We start from the raw sequence: 24,470 nt of genomic DNA, 5'->3' as shown, positions 1-24,470 counted from the left end.
CTCAGCTTCTCAGGAGAAAAAATCGTGGCAAAATGATTTTTCATAAAATATGTCTGTGACATAACTGCTCACAGCAGACCTTGAAGGACTTGTGCTTCAGTTCACTTTTTCTCTGAAAACTTCTTTACTGGCATAATAGCTACTCTGGGAGCCTGTAGTGATCTCTTTTCCACTTGAATACCACTGTTCCTGTGTGGTAGCAAGCACTACACAAGCATTGCATCTTCAAATAGATCCAAAGAATTTTTGTATTCCCTTCTTTAAAAGAGAAATCTTTGAAGAGGCAGCAGTATCATTATTATGACAATTATTACAACAGCATGACAATTGTTAGCAGCAGTGTCATTAGTGTCATTAACAAAGTCATTAGTATGCTGAAAAGTTCTATTCACAGTGTTCCTGGAGTGCATATTGGACAGAATATAAATAGGCTATTTTCTCAATGAGGCTTATACTGTCTTGATATTGCAGAGGTACAGTGTTTGAACCTAAAAATTTGTTACTTCAAATTTCTAAGTTCACTAAGCAGTGTTTTTTTGTATTCTTGAAGAATTTAGTTTGCCTTAGCACTCCTCTAAAACGATATACTTAGCTTCCTCTCCTCTTTCCCCCAAAAATAAATTCCTATAGTATACCTCAAAGGGAGGAGTCATACAGTGCTGACCAGTTTTATTTTCTTGAAGGTGCAGTTGGTTAAGAATGCAGGTGTCAGCTAAACCAGTATGTGCTGAGGGGAAGAGCCTTGCAGAGAGTTTGGACCATTTAGTCTCTATGTCAATGAACCCACATAAGGAATCCCACCATAATCTTTGGTTCTGCTTCACAGCGTGATGAAAAACCTTGATTTTTACAGACTTCAATCCTTTAAATTTTAACCACAGCTGCTGTCTCCAGCCACCTCTCAGGTAGCTAAATGAAATCTCTGTTTCTTGTTGTCTCTCTAGGGAAGTTTACCAGGAGGGGAAGCTCTGACACAGCCACGGAGATGGAGGGGCTGAGCGCCCGGCACTCGCACTCCCATCACACGCTGGTCTCTGAACTGCCAGACCCCTCCAACAGCCATGGAGACAACACAGTCAAAGAAGGTAAATTTAACACATCAGGACAGGTGTTTCGTTGAAATATCAACCAAAAAAAGTGGAAGGAAGAGTTACTGTTTCTGCATGTGTGTGACTAATTGATTTTTCCTTTTTTGTTTCCGTATCTCTTGAGGGGTTTTATGTACTATGAAGAAAAAGGTTTCAAACGGTTCATGTTTTTCTGGAGCAGTTGTTAAAACAATTGGTGGCCATCAGCAGGGAGAAAACCTCAAACCATGCCTTCTTGCCTTACCACAACACAACACAAAAGTGTGAACAGAAGCTTGGTATTGCTGTCTTTAATGGCAGCTAGCACAACTGCACAAGCTGTCAGGAAATGTGATTGCCACTCTGGCGAGTTGCTATGTATAACCAGTCCATCACTGAGTCATTGCTCATTAGATGTATTAGATGTCATTAGTTCATTAATTAGACTACATTTATATTTAATAGCCATAGGAAGAGATTCTTTGTTAGTCTCTAGCCCTGTTACTGTACTGTCTGGCAGATGGTGGTCTAAACAACCCTATGGGTGTCTTTCTACACTACAGGGTATATAAACTTACTTACAAAGCACTAGGTGTGGGAAATTATGAGCACTGGGGCCTGGAAATCAGCATGCATTTTAAAAATATGAGGCACCCTTGATAAAAATTTGCTCTTAAAGCCAGCTTGCTGACCTGAGTAATTCAAAGTTCCTGTCTCTGAATGCTGTGAGCTTAAGACTGCAGTGCCTTTCTCATCAGACAGCTATGCATTGTGGAGAGGGTTTAGACTGTCACAGGTACTGTTTTCTTCAACTGGTGTGATGAAATTTTCCAGATTGATGTGACTTGGAAAGCTGTTTCAAATTTGTGCTGTGGTGCTGCTACCTTGACCCCTACCGTCTTTCAGCTGTAGAGTTCTTTCTCTTTGCCTTGCAGGGGCAAACTGCTGCTTTTAAGATGAGGCACTGGATTAATGCAAGGAGAAAAATCCTTTTGGATTAGATTTAGAATGTCTGAGTTGCCTGATCTACTTGACTGCCCATTTAACATCAGCTTGAGCTGCCAGAGAACTGAACTGCTAGAACAAGCTTGGGGTTGTTCTAATTTACACTGTGTTAAAAGAAGAAACGAGTTTACCTTTGGTCCCTGTGCACATGATAGGAATTAGGAGCTTGTTATTTCTTTTGGCGTTACAAACCACTTTAGGAGCTGCTGTCTTTAGACAAGCTCAGCCTCAGTCTTCTATTGTGTAGCTATAGAGATAGAAATTTATTTTCAGGTAGCTGTTTTCCTCCCTGCAGTGCGGTCCCAGATCTCCACCATCACCGTGGCCACCTTCAACACCACCCTGGCCTCGTTCAACGTGGGCTACGCCGATTTTTTCAGCGAGCACATGAGGAAGCTTTGCAACCAGGTGCCCATCCCCGAGATGCCCCATGAGCCACTGGCATGTGCCAACCTCCCACGGAGCCTGACAGACTCCTGCATCAATTACAGCTGCTTGGAGGATACGGATCACATTGATGGAACCAACAGCTTTGTCCACAAGAATGGCATGCTGGATCTCTCGGTAATTGGCAAGGAACAAGGAAAGCCAGGTCCCTCTTCTGTCAATGTAGCTGTTCCATTGAGATCAGGGGTTTGATGGGCTTTTCCTCCACCTCTTTATATGACTTCTCTCAGCAGTATATAAAGGTCAGTCAGATACATTTGTGCATATCCTAAAAGTCTCCTCTGAGAAACTGCAACTCCTGTTACTCCTTGCAAGGAGCGCATGTGCATGTGGAATGCACACATCAGATTTTGAGTAGTATTATGTAATGGCTGTGTTCCTGGGGCATGCACCAAATTCCCTTTGAAATAGTGTAAGACTGAGTAGCACCTTTCTTCTAGCACCTTAAAACCTCACTTTTTCTGCTTTCCCCTCAATGACTTGCCAGCTCTTGGTGCACTGAAGCAGTGTTCTCAGGCTCACAGATGTCATCTCATGGTTTCCTTTTCAGCCTGACTGTGCCCAGCCTGTGGTTTCTTGTCTGACATCTAGGTTGTAGGCTTTTGGTATTTAGGGTTGTGTATTATTTGTTCAGCGTTTGTACTGTGCCCGCTGTAACGAGTTTCTGGAATCTAGAATTTCTAAATATTACTGGGAGAGGAAATAATTCTGGCTTTAAATATGATCTTTGAATCCCTCAGGTGGTGCTGAAGGCTGTTTACTTGGTTCTGAACCACGACATCAGTTCGCGGATTTGTGACGTGGCGCTGAACATTGTGGAATGCTTGCTGCAGCTTGGTGTGGTGCCCTGTGTGGAGAAAGTTCGCAGGAAGAGTGAGAACAAAGAAAACGAGGCCCCTGAAAAGAGACCAAGTGAAGGCTCCTTCCAGCTTAAAGGGGCTGCTTGTGGTTCAGCCTGTGGATTTGGGCCACCTCCAATTAGTGGAGCTGGAGATGGAGAAGAAGAAGGAGGTGGTGGAGGAGGAGGTGGAGGAGGTGGAGGTGGTGGAGGAGGAGGAGGCCCATATGAGAAGAATGACAGAAAACAAGAAAAGGTTTGTTTTGCTTCTCTCTTTATACAATTCCAAATGTACTTTAATGTCTGCTAAGATTGAGTTTGCATGTGTATGGAGCTGCCCGTCTATTTTGCTCTGATTCTCACTTGGGGTTCTGATGAGGAAAAATGATTAGCAATTCAAGCACTGTAGCTACTGCAGAGAAGCAGCTGCCAAAAATGGAGTTTGTGAGCCTGGCACGGACATTTTCAATATCTTGACAAAGTGTTTGCAGCCCTCAATGACAATGTTTTTTTTCAGGTTTATTATTCATAGCTTGTAAAGGAAAAACGGAACCCAGTGTGTGAGCACAGTTTCTTTTTTATTTGATTACTAGAAGTCTTAAATTTTTCAGTATTGCTATGAGAATTGGACAAGAGATGCTATATTGCTGGCCTCTGAAGCTGCAACTTATAGTAACATAATATCTAAGACATTTTAAAAAGATGTTTGGTTTTCTACTCAGCCAAGCCAACTCTCTGTTTTTCAGGGTTAATTTTTTGAAGTCAGTTCTGAATGGTATGCATAGCAGCATGTAGGGGCTTTACTTTTATAGCATAACTTTTTGATGGGAACTAAAAAGGAGGGGGCTGGTCTCTAAACTTGAAAAATAATTGGAGTAAACACTTCAAGAATACCAACACAGAAATGGAGTGTCTGAGATGAGAAATGGAAAGCAGCTTGTCAAAAATAAAATGCTAGCAAAATGCCAGTGGTTGTGCCAGGGTTACCCACTGTCCTTCCCTCTGTGACCCTCAGGATGAAGGCCCATCTATCAGCACCCATAGGCTGGCACTCACAATGCTGATCAAAATTGTGAAGTCCTTGGGCTGTGCCTATGGTTGTGGAGAAGGACACCGAGGGCTCTCTGGAGATCGCCTGAGACTCCAGGTATTTCGGGAGAATGTAAGAGAATTAAAGCTCATTAAAGTGTCCCCCCTTGTACTGCTGAGATGGCTGCCTGCCCCCTCTGTAGCTTTCCCTGTATTGACAGTAAATGTGTTGCTTTTTGCCCTAGCTCACAGACTGTGTTGCAGCCCAGCCGTAGCAGATTTTCAGCTGTAGTGTTGCCTTCCAGTCCCTGGGGCTTTCTAAGGGCACACCTGGGGCCCAGGGTGCTTCTGGCCACCCCAGCAGATGGGTTGGGACAATACATGGGAGCAAATTCCATGTGTGAGCTGGTGTTAGTAATTTTTCACAGGACAGTACCCCAAAAGAGTATGCTACTTACAAGAGGTGCAGCTATCTTGGGTTGCCTACATGAATCCAAAATCTGAGGTGTAAGTACATCCACCTTTGCTAGTGGTGATTTTGACTGATTGCTGCTGGGCTGCTCCATCAGCTCCTGATGGTTGGAGTGCTCTGTATTTGCACTGTACTTGTTCTGTTGTTCTGCAAGGAAGTAAAAGACTCACTTGTGCCCTTTTGAAGGATATGGTGGATCATCACTGTTAATTCCTAACATTTTTGTTTCTGCCCCAGTTAAGACATTGGAAAGTGCCCAGAGTGTAGCCCAGACATCAGCTTTAATCCAGACGAGTTTGTCTCCTTGAGATCAGTCCAACTGCTCATTAAATGGGAGCCTTTCAAAGGCCTTCTCAGTGCATGACTCCTCCTCACCATGTGTGCTTGCAGAAGGGGGCATTTTTCATGACTATGATAATCAGAGTTTACTAATCCCATGCGACGTGTGTGAACCATGGCTTCTCCATGGCTTTGGTTAGCTTGAGCTGTGCCAACAGAGCTGTAATTAAGTTCTGGGCTCTGAGGTTCATTTCTCAGAGATGGATTGGCTGCTCTGTGTCCTTGCAGTCTTCTTGTGTTAGCTAGACTTCCAGGTCCTGCAGGACTGGACACAATTGGACAAGATGGGGTGAGAGAGTCCCAGTGGTAGCAGTAGAAAGGCTCTGCACAGAACACTGGTTGAACAGGTACCATATTCATCACCATGTCAGTTAGATTTTTCTGTTGGAGCTGAGCCATTTAGACCTATGCATAACATCAAGTATAAATAAATAAACCTCTTGGAACCAAGATTCTTATCAGGCCCATTGAATTGAGGGAAACATTTCTCTACATGTGTAAGTCTGTTGCATTTTCTGTGTGTTTGTCTGGCCAAACTGCTTTGCATGCAGCGTTTGTGTTGACTGCGTGGACAATCATGTCTGAGTTTACTGGAAAGTTAAGCACCCTATTGTAGAAAAGAGGAGAGTTCATGTTTCCTGTAGAGATGATATTTTAGATTATTTTAGATTATTTAGATTATTTTAACTCCAGGCTTCATGGGGCCCCAGTAGGATGGGTAGTTTTGTGATAAGAAGTTGACAATTATAATTTTTAAGTAAAAAGTTAGTGTTCTGTGTGATGTAAATTGGGTATAGGGGCATGCAATAGGTTGGGTCTGAGCTGGAGGGTGACACTCAGATGCCTGAGGCGAAAAACATGTTCCACCAAGGCACTGAGCATTGACAGAGGTGGTACATTCCCAGTTCATTTACATCCAGTGAGATTTTGCTTTGGGATTGGGCAGAGGAAGAGAGGACAGGAGATATAGCTGGTAGTGGCTTTATCACCACTTCAAACAGTGGTGCCCATACTGGTGCACTCTCTTTGGTGCTGAATTTCTTGTTGGCTCCAGAGGTGAACCTGTCCTGTTATGGGACCATTCAGAGACAGCTAAGTGCAAAATTACCTTGCTCTTGCTAGCAAAACTTGAGCATGTACTTTGATGTGATATGATTTGATGGGGACTGTTGCAGGCCCAGAACTGCCTGACCAAGCTGTACAAACTGGACAAGATGCAGTTCCGGCAGACCGTGAGAGATTACGTGAATAAGGATTCTCTCAATAACGTGGTGGATTTCCTGCATGCTTTACTGGGATTCTGCATGGAGCCAGTCACTGATAGTAAGTACTCCTGGCATCAGTCACTTGCATGTCTTAAACAGTGCCATCAGAAAGAAGCCACATTCCTGTCCTTTGCAAACTACAAAATGTGATTTGCTGTTCTCTGTTTATTCTCAGTTTGTATCTGGATATATAAACGGAATCCTTAGGCAGTGGGGGTCAAGGGAGTTGGACCTCTTTGGATCTGACCAGCCACTGACCTTGCCTCAAGATCTTGTAGCACACAGTGCACCTGAAATTGAAGGACTCCCTTTGATTCATCCTACCTCTTGTTCATGGCTCTTCACAGAGGAGATTTGCATTAAACCATGCCTCGGGCAGGAAGTTTTCTGCTTCATGACATGACAAGGCACCAGGGGGAATGGCCAGTTTAATACACAGTTTATTCTGAATGGAGGTATAATTGAGCTTTAAAACCCTCTGTGGGTGCCTCAGAGCTTAAAAGGCAGCACAGTAAGCAGCAAGAACTGCTTGAATGAATGAGAATATGGACACGCAGATGCATATGCCTGCAGTTACAAATGTGCATGCATGTGTGTACATAGCAGGTTTTGAGGATTTTTTTAAGTTAGGAAAATTATGTTCTGTATTAGAACAGGCAAACATTTATGCTTGGTCACTGCATGAAACAACATTTAAGAGTGGCTGTTTACAGAGTAGAAATAGGTCCTCTGAAACACTCAGAGAGTCTGACTAATTTATTAGCCTGTCTTTGATGCCAGGAATTTCAGGGAAAGCATCAAAGAACATTATATAGCCAGCTTTCATGAGGAAGATTCCCATATGACATTTCCCTAAGTATTCATCAATTATTGACTGGCTTATTCTTTGAAACATGACAGCTTAGGCAGCTCTTGAGAGTCTTATCTCCCATCTCAGGAAACTGGGATGTTTTTTGTAATTCATTGAAATGCCTAATTCTTTTTTGAGTCTTTCTGAAAGCTTGGTGTTCTTGTGCACCTTCCAAGAAAAGCATTCCTATAGTTTAGAAGATATTTGTTTCATGGGTGTTGTCACTTTGCAGCTTAATCAAACACCTCTTATCCCTTAAAATGGTAACTAGAAAAACTGGAGTTATTATTCAAATTTTAAGTCTTATTCTGCACTTCTTTATATGAGAGGTGTGAATGGTGCAAAACTAGAATTGTCCTGATATTTTCAATCCTTTTTCATAATACAGCTATTTCTTGGAAATACTTCCATATTTATAATTCATTTTACCCTTTGCTTCTGCTATATTTTTTGTGGGGTGGGACTGAGACAACTGAGCATTGGATATTAGGTGGCAACTTGTCTCATATATCATAATCATAATCCCTTTGTGTGTCTGTAAGCCCTCTCTTTTAAACTGTTCCCAACAAGATGGCTTGCTTACACTTGAATTTTACAGATAAGGCTGGATTTGGGAATAACTTCACCACAGTGGACAACAAGTCTACAGCCCAGAGTGTGGAAGGTATTATTGTGAGTGCCATGTTCAAGTCATTGATCACTCGCTGTGCATCCACTACACACGAGCTCCACAGCCCAGAAAACCTGGTAAGCCCTCGGTACCAAGTTAACAAAGTGATTGTCTCCTTGTATTGGGCACTAGTGAAGCTGCATCTCAGAATCTGGGGAGACATTCAGAAGTTTCTTCCCTAAAAAATGGAAATGGGCTGGGAAAGAGTCTGGAGCACATGTCTTACGAGGAACAGCTGAGGGAAACAGAGTTGCTTAGCCTGGAGAAAAGGAGGCTCAGGGGAGAGCTTCTTGCTCTCTACAGCTTCCTGACAGAGGTTGTATCAAGGTGTGGGTCAGTCTCTTATCACAGGTAAAAGTGACAGGAAAAAAGGAAATGGTCTCAAGATGTATCAGAGGAGGTTTACATTAGATATTAGGAAAAAACTTCTTCACTGAAATGGGAGGTCAGGTATTGGAACAGGCTGCTCAGGGAAGTGGTGAAATTGATGCCTTGTGAAGGCTGACCTGGAACAGAGGCTGGACAGAGTTAAAGAATAAAGCAGGGATTTATTAAAAGGCCTCAATGGATGCATCTTGAGCAGCACAAGAGCCCAGCCAGGGCTGCACCCAAGATGAACCAAAATGGTCACAAAATGAACAACTGGTCATGGGGTCTGTCACTTTTATAAGTTCTGCTCCATTGCATATTGGAGTTAATTGTCCCTTTATAGGTTTAGGTTAGGAAGTCCCATCCTTTTTTTTCTCTCTTCAGTCCACGTTGTTTATGCTCTTGGGTCTGAGATTTGGATTATTTGTCCTTGGTCCCCAGCTAGATAAGGAGTTGTTTTGTCTCCCTACTGTGTGAAGAGAGCTCACCATCCTCTCATATGAAAAATACAAAAGCTAAAACCAGAGGCATCAAAATCACTATCCCTGCAGGGATTTAAAAGATAGGGATGTGTATGTAGAAGCAGGGACATGGTTTTTTGGTGGACCTGACAGTGTTGTGTTAATGGTTGGATTCAAAGATCTTAGTGGTCATTTCCAACCTCAGTTCTATGATTCTAAGACCACAGCTGCAATGAATCACCTTCCAGCAAAGTCAAAGGCAGTTCACTTGGTTAACCACGTGGCCCTCTGGTGCCAGACTATGTGAATTATTGAACAGCATCTTGGTAGATCTTCCCAAGGTTTACACAAACATTCAATTTACTGAACACGTGGAGGAAAGGAAGGTGTTGCTTTTTGCTATGTATGTGCTGTCTTCCCAGAGCAGTCAGTAGACTGAGTGACATGAGTGCTCTTCTCCCAAATTGGTGTACTGTAGCAGCTAGTCTCAGGCCTGCTTTATTATCAGAAATTAGGATTTTTCATGGAAGCAAACAAGAAACATTCTTGTATTCCATCGTCCTCACAGCAGAACTGTGAGGACACTGAAGTCCAGCTGAAGGGGCAGTAGTGCTCTGTGAGGTGAAGGGAGTAGGAGAAGGAAAGCCACATTAATGCCTTAAACCAGCAGTGTAGTCTTCCTATGTCCAAATCCTCTAGTTCTTAGGAATATTCCTCCTTTGGAATGTTTCTCATAAGAGATTATTTGGTGGCATACAGAAAAAAATGCCCATTATTGGACTTAGATTAGGAGCACCAAGGGTAAATTTTTCTTATAAATCCTGTTTCTTTCTAGAGTCTATTTTAATGTGAAAGGTGAAACTTATCCCTGAGGGTAACACTGTTAATTGTGCCTGTATGAAGAATATAGCATGTAGAACATGTGTGCAGATTTGTTGTTGCTTTGTCATTGTTTAAAGTCAATCTTGTGGTCAATATCCTGCTTTTAAAAAAAAACTTTATCAGGATACAGGTGAAATTATAAACTTTCGTTGGGGTTTTTTTGTTTGTTTGGGTTTTTTTTCCTGTTCCTTGCTGGGAATTTTCAGAATAATCCAAGGTCTTTCAGGAAAGCTCACAGATCAAAAATCAAGCCCTGTAAAACTGTTCTCTCCATCTCCTTGCCCTCAGATATAGAGGTGATTTGCACATCACAGATGTGTATGAATGTTCAGAACTAAAAAGGGCCTTGAGTGTAGGAGGGAGGTTGGGGAATGAGTGAGTCATTCCTATTCCTCTCTCTTCATGTGATGTGAAGCTCTAAAATAATGAAAAAAAATCCCAAGATACCCACTGGTTCTGAAAAAAACATGCAGTTGTTTGCACTCTACATCCTCTCACATACACCTGAGGTATTTAATGCCTTTTAAGTTTGTGGTCTATATAAATGGTATAAAACAAACTTTAAGTCATCTTTGTAGCTCCCTCATTTCACAGGTCTTTTAGCCTCTGATACCTCTCCATCTGCTGTATCCCATTGCAGATCATGTTCCATAATAATGCTTCTCCTTGTCTGCTTCTTCTGAGTGCACTATGAGTTTCCAGCCAAAACCACAAACCATACACCTGAGGCGTAGATCACACAAGAGCCAGGGGAGAAGTAATGGCCTGGTGAAGTACCTCACAAAGTACTGACTCTCACTGCTTCTTTAGAAACTGCAGACTGAATTTGTTTTTGTTTTTGTTTTTTTTTTTTTCCCTGTTGTGTCTTGCTGCTCAGGGCTTGTACTGTGATATCCGACAGCTGGTGCAGTTTATCAAGGAGGCCCATGGGAATGTATTTAGGAGAGTGGCACTCAGTGCCCTCTTGGACAGTGCTGAAAAGTTAATACCAGGAAAAAAGACCGAGGAAACAGAGCAAGAGCCAAAACCTTCTGGGAGCAAAAGGTGGGTGTCAGGAGGGAGAAAGTAAATGATTGACTTGCATATGACTCTATGGCTATCTGTGCCAAACACAAATACAGGAAGTCCCAAGGGATTGTTTTATATTTATAGCATGTCAGTTCTTGATGTACAGACTTTTGCTGTGGCAGCAACCTCCTTTAAAGTTTAATGATCTGATACTGCAACAAATTTGCAGAGAAAATCATTGGCAGTCTCATATAAGAGGCATAAGAGAACAGTACCATGAAAACACTGGGATGAGGACAGGTTAAGAACTAAGAAGCATAGTGTCCCTCCCAAAACACTCAGTGCCTGTACTTTATAATATGCATCACATCCTTTGGGATGTGTACCTGTTTTTCTGACAGGCAAACCCTGGTATGCAAAACAAGTCCCAGAAGAAATCTAATACTGACATGCTTATTTATCAAAAAGAAATTTCCTCTGGTGCTTTGAGGAATTTGTCTTATTAAAATGTTGGGGAGAAGGATTAAGAGAGTTGAAAAAGTCCTGAAAACCTTGGTTTTGTTGCTAGGAGCTGATGCCTTTTTTTTGGGAATAACATGTGAGTTGCTAAGGAGAGGGTGCCTCTCTAAAGCTACTTTGCAGGTTTCCATATGCAGTTCTATGTGATGACCATGAGATGGGCCATCCATTTGCTTTGGCTGATGATTTGTCTTGTCTTATCTTGTGTAGATCTTATCTTTATCTTATCTTGTGTAGATCTGAGGCAGGAAGTGTCATCATTGACAAAGGGCAGGCCTCGGCTGCCCCTGATGAGTGCCGGAGTTACGTCTCAAGCCGCCCCATGCAGACTCCAGAGCAGTAAGTAAATCTTGAATTGTTCAATGTGTTCATGCCAGCAGTTCCCTCCTGGGGTTGGTGCAAAGGGGCAGGAGAGCTTACCTGTTTGGATGAAACAACAAACTGTTGAGTGTTTACACAGGAGCTTCTGCAACCATCTGGGTAATGCCTGTTTTCAGTGCTGCCAACTTTGACCCATCCTGGTTTTGACAGGGAAACAGCAGAGGTTTGCAAATGACAGTGCAGGAGATTTGTCAATATTGTGCACCATGCTACCATAGCATGTTAATTCCTCAGAGATTTAACCACAACTGTTCTCCAAGCTTTGTTTGTACTCCCAGGTGATGATTTTATTGATTTTCAGCTTCCGAGTTGTTGCGAAGAGTCATCAATGCTTCAGTGGGAGCCAGCCCATTCCTGACCTGCCTTGGGCTCCAAAGATTGCTGTAGTTCCCTTTTCAGCACAGGGAATCAACCTGCTGTTGGCATTGTGCCAACATCTGAAATCTATGTCCAAAGAATTCTGCCATTTACTATTGAATTAAAATTAGACAATACTCTTAAGAATTTTAGAAAATTATACAAATGGCCACTGGTCCCTAAGTAATTTTTGGGCAAGTCATTTAACTCCTCTGAATACACGTCTGTCTTGTTAAAGAGCTTTGAGATGCACTGTATGAAGACATTACTTGCACAAGGGCCCAGAGCTCTACATCACATCCTGCCTTAATTGAGCCTGCAAAGTCTCACTCTTGCTGAGACAGCAAGGATAACACAAAGCCTTTTACTGCTCTGCAGGATTGTAGCAAGTTGTTCCTCTCTGAGCCCTGCCATAGCTGTGGGACGTCTCAAGAATACAGTAAAAAAATGTTGTCTCAATTCCAGTTCTAAATGAGCAGGTTCACAAATGGCTGTCATGATGCCCTAAAGCTTTCTGGTACAAACACTTGTAGAAATTACTAATGTGGTCTTGTAAGTCTAGTTCATTTTGACATAAAGAAGGTGGTTTACTTTCATGTGTAGAAAGTAAAAATTGGAATGACCTGTTCAATGGATGTTATAAAAGGAGATGAGAGCTTAAACAAGTCCTGTCTTTGACTCAGATCTCTGGCAGTAACTAATGGGCAGCCTGCACCCCAGATTACTCTCACTCCTCAGGTTCTTCCTAACAGCCAATTAGGTCTATTACAAAATGTATTTAATGGACACAAATTTAACTGTCATAAGACTTTAACAGATTGCTTACCATACAGGATAAACAAAAAGAAACAACTAGTAGATGAACAATTTGGTGCACTGTAATAATAAGGTGACAGCTAGAGAAGAAATAGTTTAGATTAGGATTCAATGTATCTTACCATGTGTTTCTGGTGAGGCATACATAAAACATCTTTTGCTATCAATTTCTGGAGAAGTAACCATGAAGATGCATCCAAGCTTGGGGAAAGAGCCCTAAAGTTTTCCAGGGAGTGTGTAGGAGACTTCTGCCTCCATGAAAACTTGTGTAGCTTTTATAGTTGTAAAGTATCTCTCAGCTAATGATTGCTCACTTATCTCTTTACGTCTCACTCTCAAGGTGAGGCATGTTCATTGTCAGCTGGGGGTCTGATAATAACCAGAGATAACTCCCTCTAGGGCATCTGTCTGGCCTGGGTTATCTCACCCATGTGCACCATGTGTCTGATGGACAGAGCAGATAAGCTGTCTGTGGTAGAGGGGGGTGATGTTCTGCCTCAGTGCCTAAGGGCAGAAATGATGGTTATTTTGTGTCTTGAACAACGCTGAGTGTGTTGTCAAGCTTATGTCCCACTAAGAGCAGTATATTTGGAATTCAAAATGAAACAACCTCAAGCAATAGAGAGGTTAAGGAGTGTGCTGCAGAAAGGAGATTTTGTTTCCCTGAGCATCCAAACTTCACTGAAATGCAGTTCACGCTTTGCATACCTTCTGTTCCAGTGATGAGCAGATCCAAGGGGCCAATCTGGGACGCAAGGACTTCTGGAGGAAGATGTTTAAGTCACAAAGTGCAGCGAGTGACACCAGCAGTCAATCTGAGCAGGACACATCCGAGTGCACCACGGCTCACTCTGGAACCACCACAGACAGGCGCTCCCGCTCTCGCTCCCGCCGAATCTCCCTCCGAAAGAAACTCAAACTTCCCATAGGTAAATGTATGTCTCTTTCTATTCTATATACATATTGCATGTGCAGAGAAACACAGCTAGACATAGCTGTCTTAAGAAATGCTGCAGCACAGTTCCTTATTGTCTGTATGTTCTCCAAAAGGAAGCTGTGATTTGCTGCTCCATTTTGCAGATGTGGAAATGAGGCAAAGGGAAATATAAGCAGTTTGCCAAAGATATCAGGGGATATTTTTGTCAAAATAGATTAGTGAAACTTTTCCTCCAATATAGTAGGCTAGTACTGTAATCCCACAGGCAGTGTTCCTATCTGTGGGAGAGAAATATTCCAAATTAACATTTGTTTGACAGAGAATATATCCGTTAAAATTCCCAAACCTGGCCTGTCATGGTAGTTAATACATGTTACATGAAAATGTTACCTTTTGCTTGTCTCTCCTTTTCCCACACCTTAGTGTGGCCACTGTGGAGAAATAAATTATTCTAGGAAGACAGCTTAGATTTGTACTGAGTGGCTCATTCTGTGACAGGGAACTGGCTGAAGCGCTCCTCCCTTTCTGGCCTGGCTGATGGGGTGGAAGATCTCCTGGATATCAGCTCTGTTGACCGTCTCTCCTTCATCAGGCAGAGCTCCAAGGTAAATGTGTCAGGCTGGATTACAGAGAGCTTCTTAAAAAGACAGGATCTGGCTGGTTTTAGCTGCACAGGGGAACATTTTTATTCAATATGGACTTTGCAGCTAACAAGACTGTCAGAGAAGTCTCCAGAGTATAGCCATGGGAATTTGACACTGGACTTCTGCACCTCAAGGTGAAGACTAGGTTAAACTTACACCATACTGGTCAGTCTGCTCTGCTGCACTGAGAGGGAAGTGCAGGCTCTGTCAACACACTGAAGCTTTAATTTTTGGTCACACTTCTCCTTCCTCCTTTGTCCTTCCACAGCCTCTCAAGAAAGACCAATCCTTTAAGCAGAAAGCTTAAAAGATGAAGTGCTTCTGCGTATGTAAATCCGTGCCCAGACCCAGCTGTGTTACTCTGGTGACCCTCACAGCCCTTCTGTAGATGTTTGTGTCCAACCAATGAGTGTCTAACCAAGCTCCCCAGGCTGACCAGCCCCTCTGTCCCTGCACAGGTGAAGTTTACCAGCGCAGTGAAGCTGTCAGAAGGAGGGGGGCCAGGAGGAGGCCTGGACAACGGGCGAGACGAAGAGGAGAATTTCTTCAAGCGTCTTGGTAAATGGCGCACCTGCCGAAGACACCCATCCAAGCTCCATCACACAGAAGAAAAAGATGGTTAGAAATCAGGGTTCTCGTCTCCTTTTTGCTTTCTTTTTATCATTTTTTAAAAATATATTTCTTTCTGTATTTTACCCCTTTCCCTTTTTTCCTGCTTTCTCCATGGTTTTTGTCTCCATCGTAGCCTTCTACAATTTTTTAGTCTTTGTAAATGTTTTCTTTCCCTTCCTTCTTGCTTTTGTTTTGATTTAGAAAAAAGCTGTGGTAAATTTTTTTCCTAGAAAAAAATCAGACTATCCAAATAAAAATTATAAAATACAACATTTGGGCTTTTAAAATCAAATCAAATTTGAAAAATTAATACTTGCTTCAAAGCACTTATTCAGTTCAAAATTAGGTGTGTAAATCTTCTGTTGTCCAATACAACAATTCCATCCGTTTTTTTGTTTAGTTTTGTTTTTTCGATTTGTAACTGTTTAACAGTTTTAGCAAATATCAGCACAGAAATGGAAAACCCTACACAAACCTTGTTGTAATTATCTCTTTTCTTCTGTGTTTGCATGTCTAGTCTCTGCATACCATTCGTTAGGGATGCTGTCCCTTTTTCTTAGCACACAACATAAGAATAAAAACACTCCTTTTCTGTTCCACAGAAGTGTATTTAATTGTTACGTATTTTCAAAGTCAGCAATGTCTGAAAAGTGCTTTTATGAATAATACAAGGTCATGGTATAATCTGTTGTAAGGTATCTTGCAGTCATTGATATACTCATGTTGTCAGCTCAAAGCACATCCTTCTTGTCAGGGGGATAACCTTGTCTCTTGAAGTTCTGTTACTTTTTTTTAAGGCAACACAACTGGATTCCCAAAAACACACAAAAAGGAGTCAATTTTATTTTTTAACATGATTTCTGTAGTTTTATAATCTGCTACATTTTCTGGCATTTTGTTTGGTTTTCTTCTGACATTAGACTTTGACATTGCATTGTGTGTATTTTGCCATCACCTGTCCCAGGCCTGCAGTGTAGTGCATTTAAGGCATTTTTAAGGCAAGTGATAATTACAAAATATTAGCAGATCTTGTCACTGTAAACTGGTCATTATCTGCCGCTGGTGAATGGTGGTGCCTTTCTGTTAGCTCCTAGATGAAAAGTATTGTTCCTTTGTGATAATGCATCAGTTCAGCACCTTGTTGTGGTCTGGTAGCATTCCCCAGCAATGGAAGAAATTAGTTTCTTCATCCACTGTTTTGTGCTGAAGTGGGTGTGAAGTACTTCCACCATATTTTAAAAATGGTTACAAATGGCTGAGGGGCAGTGAGAACTTTACAGACTGACACAGCTATTTCTGCAGTGTGCCTGAGATGACCTTCATATTTTGCTGTAGAAAATTACTTTTTTTAAATCTTGCTAATACAAGAGTAATAAAAGTTTATGAGGCAAAGTGTGACAGTTAAGGAAGCTGTATCACTGTATCTACAAGGGTCTCTGATATTGAATGAAAGCCATGTATTTTTAGCAAAGTTAATTATATCTGCCCTGTGTATGGCTGTGCTTGCATGTGCACAGTGATATCAGTGTGAGGCCTGTTCATGGTGGAACAGTTTTTAACCCAGTAGAATTCTACAGAAGCAGTGCTTCCTTGTCTTCCATATAGATCAATTTTTCTGTTCTTAATGAGGAGAGAATAAAAGCGTTTTTAATGGCAGATGGTGGGTGTACTGTTAAATCCCTCAAGATCTGACCATAAGCATTATACTGGAACCTCTCTCTGTCTTCTCATTTCTGTCGTTCATGGTGTTATGCTATTACTTTGCTCTTGTTTTTTCCATGTGGTGTTTCCTCCTGTGTTTTTGGGTTTTTTAACAGTAGGCCAAATTTAAGAGGTAATGGATAAAGGAGAAGTAAATTGCATTAGAAATTATAAAAGGTAGAACAATTTATGGCATCATTTATGAACGGTAATCTTCATTGTGATTTATCATGTAGACCACTGGAAATTCTGTGTTATAGATGTATGTAAGCATACATGTGTGTGTATCTGTATGCGTGCATATGTATACATATATCTACACATATATATTTACACATTCATGTGTAAAAATATTTATTTTAAAGTAAATAAATATTTACTTATACCTCTTTTTACCTATACTGAGAGCACATAGCCATGTATAGAGTTACAGTGCTTTTATGTGAGACACATAATGTTCCTTTGGGCACTTACTGAAGATGCTGTGAGTGACCACAGAAGTTGTCCAAGTGTTCAAGGCACAGCAGCTCGAGCTTGCTCTGGAGGATGAGCTCATGGTCACAGAAGGAGCAACTGTGGGGCAGGAGCTTGTGTGTACCAGGAAATGGTCTCTGCTCTTTGGGTGAGGTCTTCTGCCGGGCTGAGTCACATGAATTAGGTCAGGGCTGATCACAGCAAGGCTACTCCAGGATGAGCATGACAAGGGACAGCCACCAGCTGCCTCTGGAGAATTGTCTTGTAAAGCTTCAACAAAATGCAGGAGGTGCCACTGAGCTCAGAGGGACAAAAGCTCTGCTGGCTCTTTATAGTGTGGGTTAGGGACATGCCTTAGGCAAATTTCTCTTCTTTAACTCATACAGGCACAGCCTTAACAGGGCCCTGAATAGGGAACATTTGTTTGTACCTCAAATGAATTAGTGTTATGGCAGTTATAGCAGGGAGGCTCAGATAAGATATAAAAGCTATAAGGAAGCAGGAGGACTTGGAAGGATGTTTGTAACTGCTCACATGTGTAAGTGTTCTACTTGTTCTTTCCACTTGGTTTGATCCATTTCAACGGAGTATTTTCCCAACATAGGAACATCTTGTTTGCTGGTAACTAGGTACAGCTCCACTGGAGAAAAAAAAAGACAAGGAATTTGTAAAGAGGTCTCTTGAAATTTGATATACTTCTGTCTTCAAGGGAAAAGTGAGGATCTACGTTGTTATTTTCTGTTGTGGCTTTTTTTTGTGGTGCATAAATGCTTTCCAAGTAATTCTAGGAAGTGCCTGCCCCAAAGAACTTCAAGTTTCAGTCATTCTTCTTTCCTGAAGTAGACAAAAAGTTATGTGGAGCTGATGTTTTTACTCTTGTCTTTCAAATAATCTATATTTAAAACTGATTTTGAATTCTCTACTCTGTGTTCTCTTCTTTAGTGCTTTATCCTTCAGTGTTCTGTAAACTTTTGTACTTTCAGATGTAAACAGGGAGAGTATTATGGGCAAAGACAAAAACCCTGGAAACTGACTATCCTTTTTTTGACCAAACACTTTGGCCTTCAAACAGCTTTCCTCATTTCTAATCTCCGTCTTTCTACCATTCTCTCAACTCTGTCATTACCAACTGCATAATGATCTTCTGCACTAGAAGTGCTAATTTGGATTAGTTGATTTAGGATGTGAACTCTATACATAGAATTTAAAATTGTCCCCAGGGCGGGATGCCATCTTCATTTTTGAACTGAACTCTCTTCCTTCTCAAAGCATACAAGACCCTTCAAAGGAGAGAGGCTGGAATGATGATATCTAGGAGTTGAGGCCAGTCTCACTTTCCTCTTCACTCTTGTGAAGATTGCAGATGTTTGCCTGAAAAAAGTGCTTGATTTCCACATAGACTATGCATTCACTACTGATTTTTCTGTCCTAGTAGATGATATATTACTAAATTGATCCATGGGGAATAAGGGTTATGCATGCTGCACTTTAAACTTAAAGGTAATAGAGAAGTAAGGAAAAAAAGACTGTGAGCGAGATGATCTGTGTTAAAGAGGTGTGGAGGAAAGACAACATCCTAGTTCACCTGTGTTGGAGTAGGTCCTGGGCTCCCACACTGAGTATGGTGGAACTGTTCTGGGCAGATATCACTATGACTTATGCCAGAGTCTGACTAGCTGTATGTCTGTTTCATGGAAGTCAGGAATGTTGTAAAAATGAACCTGTTATCTTCAAGATAACACAAGGAGAGAAAGGGATTTATACTGAGGCTGTACTCATCGAGATTTTTTGTTCCCCATTTTTAACTGGTGAGAGACTGTGTTCCCTTCTCTCTACCCCTCCCTGCATCCCTTCTGTACTCTCTACCTCTTTAGGTTGCCATAGCTTTGATGATCACTTGACCTCCAAACAAGAAGGAGGAAAATCCAAGAACGTTGTGAACCTGGGAGCGATCCGCCAAGGCATGAAGCGCTTTCAGTTTCTGCTGAACTGCTGTGAACCAGGCACCATCCCCGATGCCTCCATCCTGGCAGCAGCCCTGGACCTTGTAAGTGATGATTGCTCTGTTGTTTCCTGCTGAGAGCATGTGCATATGTGGTGGTCCACTGTCATTCACTAATGCTCTTTGTGCCCCACAGACAGAGTGTAAAGCATCACAGCCATGCCAGCTGCTGCTGCTGGTGTTAGCTGGAGCTTTAGCATCTGTGAGTGGACAAGTTTGCAGACAAAATGGATCTTTTTTTTTTCTTACATGGCTCCCCATAACTACATTATTGCCAGTGAAAAGCTTGTATTGTTGTCTCAGTACTTCTCTCACAGACACTCTGTTTCTGCTCCTAGTGTCAATCTACAGAATAAGGATTGAAGATTGGATAACTACTTGGGGAGGTGCAGGAATTCCACTCTTGAGTTCTGATAGAGTTATAAGTACATTAGGCAACTCTGAGCTATTAGTCACCAGAGCCAGTCAGTGGAAAAAAATTATATCAGGGTGTAAATGCTTTTAAATGTGGATATTGCTGATTTGCCAGTGCAAATCAAAGAAGTGACACAATTCAATCCCTTCTTCCTGATATTCTGTATCTCCTTCCTTCTTATCCTTGCAGTTGTGTTTTTTAACAATCCCTCCCATTTCTAAAGCTGTGGCCTTCACCCTGTGATTCACAAGCCAGTGGGGCTCTGTGAGGTGTTTAAGTGACAAGCAAGGAGTGTGACAAATAGAGCTGTGAAAAAACAGCCAAATATTAGCAATTTCTCTGCATGCTGCTTTTTACTTCCTTCTGTGAGTGTTTGGCTGTGTGCAAGCTGAAAAAAGATTGACATCCACATGCTCTCTATCCCTTTTCTTCCCACACCCCACCTCTCACCTGTGTGACTCCTGTGCCATTTGTGCTCAAATTCAGTTTTTTTGCTCACTGCTGGGGGACTCTGCCTTCCTGCTAGTGCTGTGCCCTGACCTTTGCTGCATTGCCTGCTCCATGGCTGGAGGGATGTTATGCTCTATGCACCTCTCCTCTGGACCTTCACCTTGATCTTGCACCCTTGGTCTGCAGATCCAAGCACGTCTGCATTAGAGTTGGTCTGCAGTTGCTGTTGCTGTCAGTTCCCATCCAGCTCTGCTGTTTGGAGTGCTCCTCACCCATCTTCCAACAGACACAGGCTCCATTCACTGTTCCCCACACCTCCTGCCAGGGATTGTTGTTCCTCTGGATGGAAGCTGTGGATGCAGTGGCTGACAGAGTGCCCTTCCTGGTGGCTCTTACCTGTCAGGGTTGCAGTGAGCTACAAGGTGGCTTTCAGCCTGCTGTGTGCGTGACACCCAACTTCAGTCTTCAAGGCTTCCAGGCTGCCACCCTGTTCCAAATTCTAAACCAACACAGGAAGGTATGAGGTGCATGGGCAGGAAAGAGCTCATTCCCAGCAAGTTTGTCACCAGCAGCCTTCTGAAGATGTACTACTTCTCTGTTCTGATAAATCAGATGGTAAAATGGGGCTTGGCAATTATGTCCCTTTTTCCTGTTAATATCTTAGTTAATTTTTAAATTTCCCAAATGCCTAAGCACAGACCAGCTTACTCTGCCCATGCATGAAGTCAGCTGGAAACTGCCAGGCAGTGAACTGTTTGAAGATGTCTGACCTCCAGAGCTGACTTCTACAAACTAAAATGTAACTGTCTCTCCATTCCACTGAGTGATGCAGAAAATGTTGGTATTAGAATTTCTAAAAGGTCTTCAGCTAAAGATGAAGGAAGCCTTGCTCTAATTATAGCCTTGGGAGACTCCAAGTACCTGTTCAGTTGGCATTTTGTCTACAAAGTATGGGAGATATATAGAACTTAGGCAGTCACATGCAGTGTATATCCTAAAAGGTGAAAGCCTGTCATCTCACTATATTTCTTAATGGCAATGGAAAATTCCCACACTGCACGTCAGCAGAGTATACCAAAAATGAAGTATTCTGGGTGTTTTAACTTCTGTTTTCAGGCTTTTGAAGTAATAGTTTGAATCAGGTCTGATGCAAATGAAAAGCTTCTTAAGACATTTTATCCAGCCTGGTTGCTAAAGCAACCTTTAAAAATTGAAAGGCAAACAGTTCCAGTTTCAGTTCTCCCATAGTTTTTCTGAGCATGCTTTATCATTCAGGTTTGCAAAATTCTATCCTTACAGCAACTTTGAAATCTTTGATCAGCCTGGATGTTTGTTTAAAGAAATTAGAGCGGTAAAACAAATGATGCTTCCTTATGGAGCTAATAATTTGTTTGTGTATTGAAATGAGTGTTGCCTTAGGTTTAGTGGCTGTGCAGTTAACATATTTTCCTAGAAGCAGCATCCATTCTTGACTAAATATATTAAAACCACAGTCAATATATGGATGTGCAAACATTCAGTGATAATTGATACATTGCAGACAGCTTCATCCTTATGGCCCCGGCTTAAATCCAGACTTTGCAATAGTAAAATTGATTTACTTTGGGATACTTTAGTCTATGCTTAAGTTCATGTTGAGAGTTACAATATACTGCTGTCCAGGATTGTGTTACTATGTTGCCTGAAGTATCCTAATTAGTGTGCTATAAATTACCAGCTTTTCTTTGACCAATATAACAGTGTGTGACACCTGCCAGCATTACATTTCTCCAATAAGATGTGTGAGCTCATTTGTTGTGACATGTAAATCTTTTATCCTTGTTGAAATGCAATAGTTGTACTGTTTTCTGGTAGGATTGTGTTTGAGATGACCTCTGAAGTACTGGGACAGTAGAAGCAAAGTCTGAACTGCAATAATACTTTTAAATATCCTGGCTCCATGTCACCCTGGGTCTTAGGCATACTGGATTGTTCCCATGTCCCTGCTTCCATGGCAGAAATATTTCTCTGTGGAAGTGCTCGTGCTTGGGAAGGAAGTAAGAGATTACTACAAACAGGTCCCAGAGTAAAAGACTGGGACCAAAACCAAAGAACTGTGTCATGGATTGTACTTGACCATTTTGTAGCTATAACCAGAGGAGTCTGAACTTATTGAAACAGGCAATTCTCCAAGACACTGATTAATAATTTACTTGCAACCTGTCTTCATGTCCCTGCTAAGACAACTTTCATGTCAGACTCACTTTTGCTTAGACAAAGCAGAGCTACCCAGTCAGCGCCTTTTGAGAGTACTCAAATTTACCTTGGCATCTGTTAAAAGCAGGTTATTGGTATTACATGCCTTTTTTTTTTCTGTCTTGAAAAGAACAGAGCCAAAAATGAATTTTTGCTCAAAGTACCATGTGAACTTTAAGAAGGGACTGAAGAAAAGTTACCACTGATTGATTAGTGCCATAAAAGTCACTGTTCTTGAAAACAAAACTGGACATAAGTACTCTGTAGTGATAAAGCTGCAGAATCAGGTTTACATGACCAATAATGTGATGCTCTGAAATTCCAAATCCACTCTATATTTGGTTCCTTCCACCCAGGTCATTTTTAGAACAAATCAGGTTATCTGTTGAAAAAATTCACTGGGATGACTTGAATTGTTAACAAAGTGGTGAATTAATGTAAATTTATACAGTACAAGAACAGCTTTCAAGGTGCAAAACAATAGAGTAGGTCTAATGTTAAAACAGGACTTGTGAGCAGTTGCATAGGCATGGACAGACTTGTGAGAGTATTGCTGCTTTGTCAGGTTTTGACAGTGACCACGGTAACTTGTGTTCTTTTCAGCTGCTCATCACCTGCCTGATTAATTTCTCTCCATTTGTGATGTGTTTCTCTGTTGTGTGAATCCATCTCTGTTCATTCTGTCACATCTTCATCTTTCTCTTGCTGCTGCTGCTTCAGGTTTCTCAGAGCCTCAGGTAAGCGATCACAGGGAGCTTGTGCCCTATCATGTTCCTTCATACAGGAGGTCTTTGCAGTGATTTTAAAATGATGTAGTGATTTTTAATTAATCCTGCTCCTCCCTTTGCTCCCCATCCTACATATCCTCCTTTAATTGTGGTAGCTGTGTGCTTTCATCATGTTTACAATACTTTTCTTTTCAGGATTCCGGTATGCTAAGAAATTTTGACTTCATTGCTAGTGAAGTAAACCAATAGTAGGCTAAGGCTGGGACTTTATCTCTTCAAGTATGTCTCCATGGTTAAGGTTTTACTTTGTGAGAATAAAAGAATAAAATCCTCAGCTATTGTGTTCCATATTGCATGTGATCAGCAAGTATTTAGTAATGTTTTTCCAGTGCTAAATACTAGTTTTGTTTCTGGTTAGTGAGTGTCTGCATTCAGATTTCTGCCTTCTTCATCAGAACATCATGGCTGCTTAAATTTTCCTGTTCAAGAGAATCACTTTTTTCCCCCAATGTTTGTAAGAATGTGAGCAAAAGCTGCAAATGGATGTTGTGTCAGTAATTTTTTAAATCAAACTTTAGGGACATTGGTCCAAAATTTCTTGTTTTGAATTTTTGATTAAAACACTCTTGGAGGCTCTATTTAATCAAGTTCAACAGATCATCTTACAGGGTTTCAGGGCCTGTCTAGTATTTATAGACCACATTTGACAAGCTTCTTTATAATTAAGTGCGGAACTGCTTAAATTATTTCGTTAAAGCTGTCAGCAACTAAAAGTGTGTAACACATGTTTGTGCTCTGTGAAATCCCTGTTAGTGAACCTTTTAAAGCCAGCTGGTGAACTGTAGGCATTGTTGTATTAGTTTTACAAGCTGCTGATTGCAGGAGTTTTGGTTGTACAAATTGCAGGAAGAAAGCGGAAAATTAAATGGAAATTAGGAAATCCATTTGCTTTTTAGTCCCTTTCCATGTCTGTAAGGATGTTTTTTTGGCTGTTTAGACTGCTGGGGAAAAAAGCTACTCCTGAGTCTAAGCTACCCTTTAGGAAACAAAATTACTGTGTCCATCTTCTGAACATTTCAGGAAGTTTCAGAAGCATTCTTTATTGGTCTAACATTTTTCCTGCTGGGTGATTTAATACAAACTAAGATACACTCAATATAATTTCTCCCATTAAAGTGATTCTTCCAAGGCAGGGACAGCAGCATTTTCCTCTGAAAACTAATCAGTCCTTTCAAAACTCAGCTTCCTGTGCTGAATTGCCTGACACTTGCTAAGGCGATTGAAATTTGGTCAGTAAAATTTTGTTGACTTACACCAGAGTAATATATTTCTGTCTCCATGGATATTAATGATAACACCCAAACAGTGCTTTTCCTAGTTTTAACAAGCCTTCATTTATGCTCTCATCCCCAAAATTCAGAAGCAGAACCTAAAGTGGCAGATGCTAGGATTTGTGTGGCCATAGTGTCATTTGTTCCTGCAATATTTGCAGCCTCA

General features: G+C 41.4%; 1 protein-coding gene across 13 annotated transcripts in view; it reads left to right on the top strand.

Annotated features, from left to right (window-relative positions):
• The window catches only part of UNC80 (unc-80 homolog, NALCN channel complex subunit), a 126,446-nt gene that overhangs the window by 23,144 nt on the left and 78,832 nt on the right, over positions 1–24,470 (top strand). For 6 of the 13 annotated variants that reach the window (XM_066553631.1, XM_066553630.1, XM_066553627.1 and 3 more), the window contains exons 11-22: positions 945–1,085; positions 2,368–2,636; positions 3,260–3,613; positions 4,373–4,519; positions 6,373–6,520; positions 7,911–8,059; positions 10,572–10,738; positions 11,459–11,560; positions 13,496–13,710; positions 14,211–14,317; positions 14,815–14,974; positions 19,018–19,190. In XM_066553631.1, coding sequence (XP_066409728.1) covers positions 945–1,085; positions 2,368–2,636; positions 3,260–3,613; positions 4,373–4,519; positions 6,373–6,520; positions 7,911–8,059; positions 10,572–10,738; positions 11,459–11,560; positions 13,496–13,710; positions 14,211–14,317; positions 14,815–14,974; positions 19,018–19,190 — 2,132 coding nt within the window. The remainder of the gene's footprint in view (positions 1–944; positions 1,086–2,367; positions 2,637–3,259; positions 3,614–4,372; positions 4,520–6,372; positions 6,521–7,910; positions 8,060–10,571; positions 10,739–11,458; positions 11,561–13,495; positions 13,711–14,210; positions 14,318–14,814; positions 14,975–19,017; positions 19,191–24,470) is intronic. The other 7 variants (XM_066553632.1, XM_066553637.1, XM_066553634.1 and 4 more) reach the window with 5 other exon arrangements.

The sequence above is a fragment of the Molothrus aeneus genome, chromosome 7 (genome assembly GCF_037042795.1).
Source record: "Molothrus aeneus isolate 106 chromosome 7, BPBGC_Maene_1.0, whole genome shotgun sequence".
Lineage (NCBI taxonomy): Eukaryota > Metazoa > Chordata > Aves > Passeriformes > Icteridae > Molothrus > Molothrus aeneus.
This window is presented reverse-complemented; position numbering and strand designations above follow the sequence as displayed.